At 45.1% G+C, this 15389-nt stretch overlaps 1 protein-coding gene across 1 annotated transcript; it reads right to left on the bottom strand.

Annotated features, from left to right (window-relative positions):
* Positions 1-819: 819 nt before the first annotated feature.
* Positions 820-15341, bottom strand: Cdnf (cerebral dopamine neurotrophic factor). Its single transcript, XM_032884961.1, has 4 exons — positions 15115-15341; positions 6048-6175; positions 4263-4404; positions 820-1289 (listed from the first exon to the last, which is right to left on the bottom strand). The coding sequence occupies exons 1-4, from the start codon at positions 15335-15337 to the stop codon at positions 1111-1113; spliced, it is 672 nt and encodes a 223-aa protein (XP_032740852.1). The 5' UTR covers positions 15338-15341; the 3' UTR covers positions 820-1110.
* Positions 15342-15389: the final 48 nt, after the last annotated feature.

Genomic DNA, 15389 nt, shown 5'->3' with positions numbered 1-15389 from the left:
CCTGCCTTGATTGTTTCTCTCAGGTATTTTGTCTCAAGAGTCTGTAACGTAATGAATGCTTCCCGGCCTTGCTGGGCCAAGGAAAGAAAATATTTAGAGTGATTTGCGGTTTTTGAAAATTCTATTTTTAAAGAATGAAATGGAACAGGGACTTTCGAGTTGTGTTAGGTGGTTATCTGGGGTTGAAGTTGCACAGTGGATAACCCATAGTTTCTGATATCCCGGTCTAACGCATTCATTTTAAAAGCCTTTTCCGAAGAGATGTCTGTCGTCCCTTTCCTTCCTTCAAATGTATTATTCCATCCATTTCCGAAGCCCACTTGAGTCACTAATGATAAATCACACTGTCCTTCTGCCGTGCCTTGGATCTGAAATGTCCTCCAGTACCTTTTTCTGCTTGGTTTGGTTTAGTTTCGTTGGTTGGTTGGTTTTTGTTTGTCTGGGGTTTGGTATGTGTTTGTTTTTCAAGACAATGTTTCTCTGTGTGATCCTGGCTATCCTAGACTCACTTTGCAGACCAGGCTGGCCTCAGGCTCACAGAGATCTGCCTCCTGACAGAGGGCTGGGACTAAAGGCATTCACCTGGCATCGGTGTATTTGGAAGGTGTGTCCCCCAGCTCGTGGAGGCTGTGAGGTGGGTGACTGCCTGGCGGAAGTGGATGAGGAGGGCTAGCCCTTTGAAGGTTACAACCTTATCTTTATCTGACCTCGCTTTCTGCTTCTCTGTCCACCATAACAGCAATGGCCTCTACCACAAGCTCCTGTCTCCCTGCTCTGAGCTGCTCTGCCCTTAGCTACTCTGCCAAAGTGAACCTTCCCTCTCCGGACTTGTTTCTGTTGGGCATTATTGTCACCGTGATGCAAAGAGAACCACTGCACCCTCCGAAGAAGGACGACAGAGGCACTTTGAGGTCTCCATACTCTGCAAATGAGGGCGGCCAGCGGGAAGCACAGGTTGATTATGAGCCTATACAGCACAACTCCACAATACAACAGCAAGACCGGCAGCCAGCCTAGCAGTTCCTGGTTAGCCTTAACCAGCACAATCTCGTCTTAGTCCTTTTTCTCTAACTACAGTCCACTCTCTCGGACAGCCGACAGCCGACGAAATCAGAGCTCTGTTTGGGGGCGCGTCTCTACGTATTTGGGGGCCAGTTCTTTAATGAGGTTCACGTAGTCATGCTTCTCCGCGCAGGCCCTGCACTCTTCCCCCCAGCTGTGAAGGATCTGCTTCAGCTCTGAAGCTCTCATCTTCCACAGGTCCACAGATTCCAAGTCCAGTTTCTTCTCTAAATGCCAAGAAAAAGAACACACGACTGAATGACAGAACAAAAACCTCATAAAACTCTTCAAAGGGCTGACTCCATTTCCCTTCAGTGTGAGACGATCACCCTTCCCACGGGGACCAGGACGTACCCAATGAGAATGCGGTATCACCAGTCAGCCTGTGCCCTTGGGGGTCTATGTCCTTGAATGCCACCAACCATAGACCAACGGATATTCAGGGATGGAAATACTCAATCTGTGCTAATCATATACAAAGGTGACTTTTGTTTGGTTGGTTGGGATTTTTTTTTTGTTATAACCCCCTAAACAACACAGTATAATGACTATTTGCTGGCTGGCAAGATGGCTCAGTGGGTGAAGGCACTTGCGACCAAGCCCAAGGACCTAAGTTGAATCCCCAGTGATCCCACATATGGGAAAGAGGGAACTGGCTCCCACGAATTGTTCCCTGACCTTCACATGTATGCTGTGGCACAAATGCACTCACATACATATACACACACAGGAGCACAGGCACAAATGTGCATACACACACACACACACACACACACACACACACATACATACACACAATGTAATGGAAAACTATTTCAACAACATTTACATTGTATTATCAATGATAGCAATCTGGAGATGATTTATGGTCCAAAAGAGGATGTGTGGGGATTCTGTGGAAATTTCATGGCCTTTTTTATTAGGAACTTGAACATCTGAGGACTGTGTTATCCTCAACCGTATAAAGCTACTAAGACAATTTGCCTCTAACCATCCCTCTAAAGGACTATTCAGGCTTTAAAACAAGGGGCTGGGAGCTCTGGAGCTCTCAAAGCTGCATTTCTGAAACAAACTTAAACACTTCTCCAAAGGTTGAAGACAGAAATGTATGAACAAAAGCCAGTGTCTTTGGCCTGGCCTTCACTGGGGCTGAAAGGCACAGTCCCAACTAAGCAGCAGGTTATAGTCCAGCTTTAAGAGAAAATACATCTTCAGCGCCGTATGTGCCCATCACAGAGGCTCCGTAATAAGGTGACGAGGTCTGCTGGAGAGCTGCCTCTGGGTTAGGAGCCTGTACTGTTCTTACAGAGGGGCCGAGTCAGCACGCACACCAGGTAGTTCAGAACCACCTAGAACTCCAGCTCCCGAGAGTCCGACAATAAGCTGAGAAGAATATCTAACTATTGATATACTCAAGAGAAGTGGTTGGAGGAGAAAAAGAACCAAGTAAATGGCAGCAGTTTCTTTGGTGTTTTTCTAGGGGGAAAACAAACAATCAAACAAAAAACAGCATCTGGCACTAAATTTGAAAGCACCACAATACTCTTAAAAGTACAAGAAAGAGGTCAATACAAAAATAAAAATTAGTTTATGGCTTCCAAAGGTTCCCTGATGACCAGTGTTCCCATGTTCAAGTAAATATTAATTTCCTCCATAATATCCGGTGCTTTTTCTAATATCTAAAGAGCCGTGGCAGGCATAGCCACCGCATATACAAGTCTTCAGACAGGAATGAGTTGAATGAAAGACTCAGCACGCAGTCGCCCCTCTGTGCACGTGGTTTGTACAGACTCAGGGCTTCCTAACTCTACTCTGTTCCTTTGACGCCTATAAAAAGGCACAATAATCACTACCCTGGGAGTCAGGGCCAGTGCTGGGCAAACTAAGAACTAGGCTGTTGTTGGGACCTTTCAACCTTAAGCCTGATTCATGTCTGCTGTATAGTTAGATGCACTCATTGCAAGGTTGTGGTGGGAAATGAGCCAAAATGATTCCTTAGATTTGCGTGTGTGTGTGTGTGTGTGTGTGTGTCTGTGTGTCTGTGTGTGTGAGTGTATGTGTGTGTGTCTGTGTGTGTGAGTGTGTGTGTGTCTGTGTGTGCGTATATGTGTACATGTGTGTATGTGTGTGTATCTCTGTGTGTGTCTGTGTGTGTGTGTGTGTGTGTCTGTGTGTGTGTCTGTGTGTGTGTGTGTGTGTGTGTTTGTGTGTGTGTCTATGTGTGTGTGTGTGTGTATGTATGTGTGTGTGTGAGTGTGTGTGTGTGTCTGTGTATCTGTGTGTCTCTGTGTGTGTGTGTGTGTGTGTGTGTGTGTGTGTGTGTGTGTGTGTATGTGTGTGTGTGTGTGTGTGTGTGTATCTGTGTGTCTGTGTGTGTCTGTGTATGTGTTTGTGTGTCTGTGTGTGTGTCTGTGTGTGTCTGTGTGTGTTTGTGTGTGTGTTTGTGTGTGTTTGTGTGTGTGTGTGTGTGTGTGTGTGTGTGTGGCAGAAAACAACAACTTATGCAGAAAGGAAGAGTCTGTCTTACAGGAATTTCAGACGTTAACGATAGCCGAGGGAACATTTTCCCAGCCTTTAGTCACACTGACCCCACCTACGCAAGAGGCTGGCCCGGATACAGCCCTTCAGTGTAAGAATAGATTTAGCCATGTGAAATTTATAAGGCCAAGGATAGAGCGTTAAATAGGACATCACCTTCCTTTCCTTGCTGGTTATTTTAGGCACCTCTGATAAGCTGGGTCACCGGGCAGAGCCTGATTTGATGGAAAAAAGTCAAGCTCCTAAAAGAGGGGAGGAGGGGGGAGCAGAAGGGTAAACCCGCCTAGGAGGGAAACAGTCGCACCATGACTTCAAAGTCCTGCCGCCATTGTGCATACGTAACTCAGTCTTCGTAGTTCACTGAGAGGAGCTCCACGATTCACTTTCTGACTCTCACGGTTGACATCACCTTGGTAAACTAGGAACTTAAACTTTAGGCTGGGAGTTCCAACTTAATGCTGATTGTCTGTTATTATCCGATATTCACTATTAGGTTCTCATTGGTTTACTCATTTCTCTTCCTTTATAGGAGCTCAGCTGACAGGAAAACACCAGCCCAGCAACTGATGGAGAATCCCTTCCCTCTAACACTGGCTTTGATAACATGGCCCGGGGTTTCAAAGCTTCCTAACACCTGGGAAAGGCAGTTGGGTCTCTCGTACCATATTTCAGCTCGCAGATCTGGCTGTCCATCTTCTTCAGCTTCTCACAAATCTTCACCGTGGGCATGTGTACACTCATGGGACGAGTGACTTCACCTAGGATCTTGGTGGCCGCGTCTTTGGTAGCTCCTAGATAATAGCACTGAAAAAGAGAATGATTGGGGAGAAGGCTGGAGAGATGGCTCAGTGGTTAGTAACACTGACTGCTCTTCCAGAGGTCCTGAGTTCAAATCCCAGCAACCACATGGTGGTTCACAACCATCTGTAATGGGATCCAATGCCCTCTTCTGGTGTGTCTGAAGACAGCAACAGTATACTTATATAAATAAAATGAAAATCAATAGATTTTAGAAAGAGAGAGAATGATGGGAAATATGGGACTGGTGAGGCGATTCTGAGGCCTTAGACACCTACCACCAAAGCCAACAACTTTAGTGTGACCCCCTGAGGCTGTGGAAGGAGAGAACTGACTTTTGCACCTCTGACCTCTCTATGCACGCCACACACATGCACACGGAGTAAGTAAGTGGAATGTGATTAAAAAGACTGTTGCTGGGGTTGGGGATTTAGCTCAGTGGTAGAGTACTTCCCTGCAAGCGCAAGGCCCTGGGTTCAGTCCCCAGCTCCGAAAAAAGAAAAAAAAAAAAAAAGACTGTTGCTGACGATGAGTAAAAGCAAGCAAAACAGTACAAAGAAGGGAGATAGAGGTCATCCTTGTTAAATTTGAACTCCATCTGGCTGAGGCACCTGTCTCTCACCCTCACGGGGATTATCAGGTGCATCTAATTAGCCTGATGACAGAGTCCAGTGGTACGCAGTGACACGACCACTTTAGGCAAAGAAGAAAAAAGAACTGGACCGGTCCCTGAGGTACAGTTCAGCGGCAAAACACATGCTCAGCATGGACAAGGTTATGGGTTCAATACCAAGATGGGACAGAAAAGGATTTGATTTGAAATTGTCTTTATTGATATAGAAATATCGAAGTAAGACATACATTAAATTCAGGAAACGCGGTCTTAAAAGGAAAATATAAAAGCCTTAATCGTTACACGTAAATGATTCTGAGGTGACTTATGGGTTCCAGTGAGTGTCTTGGACACAGATGAAGACGCTTTCCCGTCCTTATAACAGTAAACCCTCGTCAGCTTCACGATTCCACTTAAGAAAATGTGAAACTGCTCGCCTCTGGCTTACTTAGAAAGGAAAACTGGAGAACTCCCAATTAGAATCCACAGTGAATGGGAAAAGAAACAAAACGGGAAGGACAGGGCTGCCCCAAGGTGTGATGCAGGAGAAGGTTTATAGTAGTTAAAAGGGACAGCAGAGCCAGGGGTAGGGACGTCTGGGAGAGTCCAGAGCAGACAGGACCCTGAGCTGGATGATGAGGGATTGGGCAGAGAGGGGAACAGCCAGAAGGCCCAAAAGAGGAGGGGTAACCAAAATGGCTAGATTATATAAGGAGGAAGGACAGCCCAGACCCTGGGCTGGAAAAGGGTGGCAGTGGGGTGTGCCAGCCAGGAGGACCCTATAACTGGTAGGGACTGAGGGATGCTGGGGGAACCTGGCAGCCGGGTCTGCTTTAATTAGTTACACCTCAGCCAGTTGTCTCAGGGTTTGAGACTTAATACATGGGATCTGTTTTCCAGACCTGATTTCTGCTGGCTGTCTACAGCGGGCATGCTGGAAGCAGGCACGGAAGGAGGAAAACACCAGGTGGAAAGGGAAACTCTTAGTAGTTTTCTTGAAGCACAACGAGAAAAAGAAAAGTGAAATTTATCATACCAGGCGGTTTTCTTTTCCCTTGGTGTCCACGCAAAAGCTGATCAGCTCTTCCTCTATGGCATCCACAGAGAAGTCTATTCCTCTGGTTAGCAAGGAGTTGTAGAATCGGTTTAAGAACTCTTTGCATACTGGAAGGAAGAGAGACTTAGGTCTGTTACACAATTCTACCTTGACCACATTTATACCTGAGCTCACCCACCAAGTGAAAATGTAGAGAAATGATTCAGGAGACGTAGCTCAGCCATTAAGAGCACATGCTGCTCTCATGGAAGACCCAAGCTCAGTTCCCAGCACCTGCAGCTTACAAAACCTGTGTGACTTCATCTCTAAGGCTCTGATGTCCTCTTTCGGTCTCCATTGGCCCCGGGAACACGTGTGGTACAAATACATACATTCAGGCAAACACTTATATGCATAAAATCAGAGTAAAAATTTAAAATGTCTAGGTATGATTCAGTGTATTACGACCATGGGTTCAAACCCTAAGCATTAATTGGGGCTCCGTTCTGAAAGCCATCAACACAGAAGACGTTTTATCTGAGCTTACCAATCAGTCTTTAGAACTAAGTTTCACCCAAAATGAAAACGTTTGTATAAACTTTGGCAGACCCTAAAAGATAAGACGGCTTTTGTGTAGGTATGCTCTTGGGGATACCTTTGCTTCAGGTATAGAGAAAAATCTGAATAACTCTAATACCTTAAATGAAGATCTTTATCGAGCAAGTATTGTGGTCCACCGCCATGAGACTAGGCTTGGTGGAAACCTAATCCAGTGGATTTTTTTTTTAAACCATGCTTTATGTATATCAATAGTTAAATCCTAACTCGAAGACCCATACTCAGTCCCAATTGCCTTGAGCCCTGAGACAGGACAGCCATGAGCCGTGGGGCTCGCTGGTCAGAGGTTTATCCTCACCAGAGAGAAAAGCAACCCCCATGTTAACGTTTGTCGGGGGCTGGCAGGAGCCGGCAGGGGCTGACTCTGATGCAAGCATCTCACGTATTTTAACTCGTTCAAGTTTCACAACAAAGCCATAGATACTTTACTGTCCTCTCTCTCAAGATAGAGAGACTGAGCCAAAGAAACATCACCAAGACTCGCAGGGTTAAGTGGTAAAGAGAGGACTTGATCCTCAGTGGCCCCTGGCTGGTGTCCTCCCCTACCGTGGGAGGAAGAATAAATCTTTCCTTCTTTGCGTTGTTTTAGTCAGGAGTTTTGACATAGCAGGAAGTGACATCACTAGTGCACACATCCTCTCTCCTGACCTTCTGGAAATCCAACGATCATATATTGGAGTTTTCTTTATTTTTATTGTTTCTTTCCCGTATTCCGCTTCCATCTCTCAGTGATACATTGTTAGCCATCTTCCAATTCGCGAGGGGCTGTAACCTCGTTGTAAGTTAGAGACGAGCACAAACGCACAGGTATGCACACACGCACACGCACACGCACATCTTACATTGGTCCTGTCCTATGAGGAATTCTGACTAATGCGTAATTCAAGTAGAAATGGCGAGGAAACGTCTCAGTACGGCCAGGCTTCTCTTAAGAATGGGGATAACATCTGAGACGGTTGCTAGGTGACTTTGTTGTGGGAACGTCAAAGGAGTTACTTACAGACGCTTAGATGCTACCACCTGCTATACACACCCAGGTCCTAGTGTAGAGCTCGTAGCTCCCAGTCTACAGGCTGGGTGTGTGTGCTCAATCTCTCGGCATTACGGCACCATGTCATCGATTTAGCTCAGTGGTAGAGCGCTTGCCTAGGGCATAAAGGCCCTGGGTTTGGTCCCCAGCTCGAAAAAAAAAGAACCAAAAAAAAAAAAAAAAAAAGAACCGTGTAATTGAGTTACAAGAGATAAAAACTTCATATGCAAAAATCTTATAATGCTCTGTGATTTTGTGTTGAGCTACACCCACGCTATCCTGAGCCATACGCAGCCTGCAGCTACGAGGTGATCATGCCTGTGTGTAGAACTTGTTACCATACTGAGGGCTGTGGGTAAGTTTCACTGAACTTTGGGTACGCAAACCTAAGAAAGTTGCAGTAAAAAGGTACTAGTAGTTATCTGGGCTGGAACGATGGCCCAGTGGTTAAGAGCACTTGCTGCTCCTCCAGAGGTCTCAAGTTCAATTCCCAGCACCATCAGGTGGCTCTCAACCACCTGAAACTCCAGTTTCGGGGAATCAGGCGCCCTCTGCTGGCCTCTGAAGGTTCCTGCACACATGCACTCTACATACCAAACAGAGACACAGACATAAATCTTCAAAACAAGAGAGTCTTAAAATGGTGTGCCTGTATATGGCCCTTACTATGAATGGAGCCTATAGAATTAGAGGCCGCGCTGGGGGAGCCAGAAAGGGGTGAACCAACATGACGGCCGAGAGCATAGTTCGCACTGAGGCTCTGAACACTTAGACTATATGAAATTTGGGGGGTAGCATATTTCTCCCGCAATAAATGAACTTTAGCTTACTATAAGTTCTCCACCGTATACACTGTTTGAGTTTTAAAAACCTGTTTGACCATTTTGTTACGACACTTCGCTCAAAACAGGAACAGACTGCACCTTCCTTCTTTAAACCTTTATTCCTTAAGTTACTAATCTATTTACTTTTAAAACTTGTTTGTTAAAATAACTAAGGCACAAAAAAACATGCACTAGCCTAAGCCCACACAGGATACAGATGACTGGTACCACTTCCCCACATCTTGTCCCACTACGACCCTTTCAGAGGCAATGACAAATGTGGATTGGGCTTGTATACTAAAACTACTTTCTTCTGGGATACTTTTGGGTTGTGTACTGGCTGGTTTTGTGTGTCAACTTGACATAAGCTGGAGTTATCACAGAGAAAGGAACCTCCCCTAAAGAAATGCCTACATGAGACCCAGCTGTAAGGCATTTTCTTAACTAGTGATCAAGGCGGGAGTGCCCAGCCCATTGTGGGTGGTGCCATCACTGGGCTGGTGGTCCTGAGTTCTATAAGAAAGCAAGCTGAGCAAGCCAAGGGAAGCAAACCAGTAAGGAATATCCCTCCATGGCCTCTGCATCAGCTCCTGCTTCCTGACCTGCTTGAGTTCCAGTCCTGACTTCCTTTGGTGGTGAACAGTAATGTGGAAGTGTAAGCTGAATAAACCCTTTCCTCCCCAACTTGCTTCTTGGTCCTGATGTTTGTGCAGGAATAGAAACCCTGTGTAAGACAGGTTGTTTGTTTAGTTTTGCTTTGAGGCAGGATCTCCCTGTGTAGAACAGGCTGGCCTCAAACCCACAGAGATTGGTCTGCCTCTGAGAGTGATGGGATTAAGGACGTGGGGCACGATGTCCCTCTCTCCTGGGACGTTTTCTAAAGTACTTGCGGGAGGCTATTTTACATTTACTTTCCTTTTGAAGTAAGAAACATCCAAGCAATGACTGTGGAGGGTAAATAAACAGTTGGTTTGTTTGTCTTATGAGGATAAGCCGTGTGCATTCTACATGCTGCATTGCTGTCATTCATGTCCCTAGCAGTTCGCTGGGCCTGTTTGTTCCGGAGCCAACACAAACGACTGATTTGAAACAGGGGATTCAAAATCACTGAGTGGTAGAAAGTTTCCATAATCCCATAGAACCATTTTTACATGCATGGCCCATCACTGGCTGAAATGATGATGTGAGGCACATGGACCTAAATCTGAGAACTGGGACGTGGTCTAGGATGGTGTGTAAGTGTGTAATTCACCACATTCGAGCAATATTCAGACAACGAGACCCCAGAGAAGGCGAGATGGAGAAAGTACAGGCTGGGAATCCTCTTCACGAATGCCAACATTTAGAGGTTGAGAACGTAAGGCAGAATCAGGAAGGGACTCTTAGGAACAGCCATCGAGGCAGGACAAGATAAAGGGCCGGTGTTCTCGCCAGAGGCAAGTGACGGACAGCATCTGACTGACAGCCAAAGTTATGAGACACTGAAAGAGTGAAAAATGTCTTCTAACAGGTCTCTTACTCAGCTTAATAATCAACTACATTAAGTCTACAGAGAAGACACCTGCTGTCATGATCAGTGCTGTGAGCAGGAATTCATCGGTCTCTAAGCAACCTCCCATCTTGTCTTGCTATAAGAGAGCTCCAGTCTTGCAAAGATCTCATATCTCTTCCCCAACATATCCTCATATGATTTCTAAACGTTGCCATCATTCTGACAAGGTGTCATTTACCCAAATGAGGAAAACTCAAGAACTCTAGCTTTGGGTTTTAAAGACAGACATTTGGCTCACCAGAACATGCATGAAGTCAATGCCTCAGCAGATATATATATATATATATATATATATAGATAGATAGATAATAGATAGATAGATAGATATAGATAGATAGATATAGATAGATAGATAGATATAGATATATATCCTTTATCAGTAGTCTGCCTACGGTGTGCAATAATAAGAGTCTTAAAACCATGGGATGAGAGACACCATCTAGAGAGACTTTTTAAAGCACATAGCTGCCTGGTGGGTAGTGAATGATTCTTGAATCTTCTTCCGAGAAACTGTGGGGGAGGGGGAGAGGCTACCTGGAGGAAACCGGGAACCCTGACAACTCTCCCAGAGATGGGGCAAGCTACAGGATGGGAGGATACCAGGACAATAGAGAGGAAGAACACTGCAGCAAGGCATGGGAAGAAGGAAGGTAGAAAGTTCAACGGCAGGTAGAGTTAATAGACAAGCGATTGGCCAGCAGAAAGAAGGAAAGGAAATACAGCACAAACCAGCTAATTTTACTGACCTCGCAGCAGAGGGATAAGTTCCTGAGGAATAGACCATGCGAGGATTACTTATTAACTACGTCGTGTTTTTGGAACGCTTAGTCATTCCATAATCACCTGATGGAAAATATGTCCCAAACTGTGGGAAGAAGGTCGGTTAGACCCAGCGATGGAGGGTTTACTGGACGGACAGGCAGACTGATAGTAAATATGGACAGGAGGCATGACGCGGGAAAATTCCAACAAGCAAGCCATGGCTGGGGCAGGCACTGATGACACCCATCTTTAATCCCCTCTCTTGGGAGGCAGAGGCAGGCAGGTCTCTCTGTGAGCTTGAAGTCTGTTTCCTCTGCCTTAGCGAGTTACAAGCCGCTAAGGGCTACATAGTGAGGCCCTGTATCAAAAGAAAGACTAAGAGGATGGGAGGAAGGAACAAACGAATGCATGAATGAATGAACAAACAACAAACACAAAAATGAGCAACAAAAGCCAGCCGTGACCAGAGGATTAGAAGGATCAGAGGATGAAGAAACAGAAAATGTTTGCTGTCACACAGGCAAAGACACAAGAAGCAGCAGTGACAAAGGCATCAAGGCAGGAAGTTTTGAAAAGAAAAATTCTTACAGTGTCAGGAGTCACGGAGAAACCCAAGTCCAGCCCTTGGATTTCAGTGGATTAGTCTGGGATAACCTCACCACAGACGTCTGGAGCTTGTAACCTAAGGGTCCCAGTTGTGAGTATTGGTGTCCAGTCAAGCGGTTACATTGTTTTTATTTATGGTGCAAGATTTTCTTTGTGGTATTTTTTTTTTCTGTTTTGCTTGTGTTTGCTTTTTTTGTTGTTGTTGTTTTAAGATTTATTTATTTTATATATGTGAGAACACTGTCACTGTTTTCAGACACACCAGAAGAGGGCAACAGATTTCATTACAGATGGTTGTGAGCCACCATGTGGTTGCTGGGAATTGAACTCAGGACCTCTGGAAGAGCAGTCAGTGCTCTTAACCACTAAGCTATCTCTCAGCCCTTTTTTGTTTGTTTATTTGATGTAGTTTCATGTTGCTGTAAAAATATAAAAAATAAAAAATATATTGTTGTCTTTTACCTTGCTAGGTCCAGCACCACGGTGCACCAAGATATCTTCAAGAAACACATCCCAACTCCGAGGTGGCCCAGACCACCACACTCCATTACACTTAAATCTACACATTAAAGAACACACAACACAATAACCTTAGATTCAATTGATAAGATATAATTGCCCACCTAAACATACAAAGCCCAGTACCATCCATCCCTTAGGAACATTTGTAACAACCTGTAAAGGTACAGCGTGGAATCTTAACGTCACCCGCCATATTGTCCTGCCACGGCTTCTCTCCCTGTCCCTCTCCTCTCCTCCTTTCTGTCCCAGTCTCCTCCTCTTCCTTCAAACTTCTCTCCCGCCCATCCTTCCTTCTCCTCCAAAGACAGGCCTCCTTCTATCCTGTACCTGCCTCTCACCTGTATTTTACAAATTCAATTGGGAGAAGGTTCTGGTGAAGTCACCTGAGTCCTGAGCATGTGACTAGGCAGCTGTCCCTGGGGCAGTGGAATTAGCATCAAAATACAGATAACTCCAGGGCAAACCACAACTTTTCCCCCTTTATGTCCAGTTAAAAAGCCTTTTCACTTATATATAAATTGAGAACAATTATTACCATTCTACAATTTATAAAGCATATGATATACTCAACACCCAGTCCATCACTATATCAGTTAAACAGAACATTTAGTTATCCATTTGGAGACGAGAAGGGAAAGGGAAAAGACAGCAGAGAAGGAGAGAAGCCCTGGCAGGACAATGGAGGCTGACGTAAAGATCTCGCTCTGTGTATTTACAGGTTGTTATCAATGTTCCTAAGGGATGGATGGTACTGGGCTTTGTATATTTAAGTGGGCAATTATATCTTATCAATTGGATCTAAGATTATTGTGTTGTGTGTTATTTTATGTGAGGGTTTGAGTGTAGGAAAGTGTGCAGCAGCTGGAGACACTGGGCCACCGAGGAGTTGGGATGTGTTTCCGCCCAGATATCTAGCAGATATCTTGGGGCACCACAGTGCTGGACCAAGCGAGGTAAAAGACAACAATACAGGGTTGGGGATTTAGCTCAGTGGTAGAGCGCTTGCCTAGCAAGTGCAAGGCCCTGGGTTTAGTCCCCAGCTCCGAAAAAGAGGAAAAAAAAAAAAAGACAACAATACTTTTTTTATTTTTATGTTTTTTCAACAGTTTCACACATCAATCTATAATGATTTCAGAATAGTTTAAGTTCTATAATAAAATCCTTTTAAGAGAGCTGGAAATATGTTTTCGCAGAAAAACCTCAAATTACCTAAGCATAAGACTTACAAACTAAACTACCTACAGGGACTGGATAAGCGAAAAGAATAAGAGAGGCGATTTGAAAATCTCCCCGAACCAGAAGGCGCCGAGGGTCAATAGTGATCCGTGACCGTGTGTTTACCACTGCTGTGTTACTACAGCAGAATACGCATGCCGTCTTGTATGCAGTATCGTACATACTGTGGTGTATGTAATATAATACACAATGCTCACCTCATACACTGATAGGAAATTAAGTGACTAATAAGACAGTGCTAGAAGGGGCTACTGAGGTGGTTCGGTGGGAAAGAAGCTGATGCCAAGTCTGATAACCTGAGTTTGAGTCCCTGGACCCACACTGCGAAAGGAGAGAAAGGATTCTGTTCTCTGACCTCCTCACTTACACTCTGGGGCTTGGGCCAGACACACAAAATAAATAAAAATAAAAGACTAATAAACAGAAACAGAACCTAGCTCTTGGTCTATGGTAATCCCTGCCTGCGTGAGTATACGGCCTCTTTACTGAGCAAATGAAATACTTTAGTGGGTTAGCCAGACACTCGAGCCAAGAGTCAAGCTGTAGTAAATTTAGAAAACGTGACAGGCTTCTCAGTTAATCCACACGCCCTGTCTCTTCTGAAATGTGTTCAGATCAAAACTACAAAAAAAAAAAAAATGTGGATCGCCCATTGAATTTATAGTACATGCCTCACAAAGGAAGCCTGGATGTGTTGCTAAATATGAGATCTTTTAACGATATTACATGCATTTATTAATTTACTTCACTAGTCAGCACACCGTGGCTGTGTGTGGAGGTGAGAGGACTAGTTGCAGGAGTCATTTTTTTCCCTTCTATCATGTGGTGTCTGGAGGCTAAACCGTGTGTGGGACCTGAGGACCAAACTGAGGTCCTCAGACTTGGGAACAACCACCTTTAGCTGCAGAGCCATTTGCTTGCCCAAAATGAGATCTTTAACTGAAATTATAACTGTAAGGCCATTATCTTTAGTTACAGGATTTTTCAATAACATTTAAACTTATTTTCAATGTCTAGAGGCAGATTGGATAATTGCCGATAGAAAGCTGGGCTCCAACAATTAAGACTATCTACTTACAATAAGACTATATACTAAACCATTCATTCCATATGAATCTTGTGCGACTCCATTTCCTGTTTAGTGCATCTGCTCTCAAGATCAGAAGATGTACATTTAAACCACTTCAATAAAACGAGAAGGTAAGTGCTACTGTGGTCCCAGAGAGACTATCAAAACTCTTCTTGGCTCTTGTTAATAGCTCTCTACAAAGTACACTGTGTTTGTGTGTGTGTGTGTGTGTGTGTCTGTGTGTGTGTGTGTGTGTGTGTGTGTGTGCGTGTGTGTGTTTAAATAAAACCTAGGGAGTATAACACCCTCAAAGCCAAGTGGGATGAAGGTATTCTGATCGCCAGGTCCACGAAAAAAAAAAGGTGTCTCTCTATTTTCTTTCTCTTCTCGAGGAATTAATGTGCTCCTTCAACAGTCCTAACCAGCCGTAACCTTCTCTTAAATTTTAGCAACCCCCGCACATTTCCATGTTTCATTTACCGTCTGGGAGTGACAATTAGTTTGAACCTCAAAACATGTCTTCTGTGCTGAGAGGCCAGTCTCCCCATTTAGGAGCAACAAAACCAAGTTGGCAGCGAGATCGTTTGCACAAAATCGAATGCGAATCCCAGCTCACTCCTTTTCCTGCGCCACCAAAATACTGACAGCAAAAGCAGAAGGTGTCCTTAAGTGTCACTGGGCCCAAGTCAAGCTTTTGCTTAGGCTGGGAAAGGCAGGGGGAAATCACAGACTGAGCCGCACTTCTTGGGTGAAATGTTATTTACAGCCTGGGCCCGGAGAAGCTGTTTAGGTAACTGCTAGGCTGAGCGCGGTGTCGCCGCCATGCAAGCAGGTCACACACCGCTCACCTTCACAGTCAGCCCTCGGTCGCACACCGGCCTCCAGGCCCTGTGCCAGCACATGGTTCGAGATCCAAAGCCCGGCGCAAAAAGTCACCAGGGCAGCCGGACTGGTGCACCGCATGCTGAGCCTGGGACCGGGAACTTCCCACACCTTGCTTACTGTAGCGGAGGTTGCCTCCTGAGGCCGGTAGGCGGAAACAAGTGACGCAATCTCACCAAGCGTTCTCATTGGCTCTGATAAACTGAGCTCAGGAGAGGGAGGAGCTAAGGACCCTTTTCCG

This window comes from Rattus rattus, chromosome 14 (genome assembly GCF_011064425.1).
Source record: "Rattus rattus isolate New Zealand chromosome 14, Rrattus_CSIRO_v1, whole genome shotgun sequence".
NCBI classification, from domain to species: domain Eukaryota; kingdom Metazoa; phylum Chordata; class Mammalia; order Rodentia; family Muridae; genus Rattus; species Rattus rattus.
Note: the sequence above shows the minus strand (reverse complement) of the source record. Positions and strands in the feature narration are given on the sequence as shown.

Excerpts from the sequence above, each read along its gene's own strand:
- Cdnf (XM_032884961.1), bottom strand. The coding sequence starts at position 15,337 with ATGAGAACGCTTGGTGAGATTGCGTCACTTGTTTCCGCCTACCGGCCT. Across the intron at positions 6,176-15,114 it reads ACCGAGGGCTGACTGTGAAG|TATGCAAAGAGTTCTTAAAC; the intron begins GTGAGCGGTGTG and ends TCTTCCTTCCAG. Across the intron at positions 1,290-4,262 it reads GATCTGCGAGCTGAAATATG|AGAAGAAACTGGACTTGGAA; the intron begins GTACGAGAGACC and ends CTTGGCATTTAG.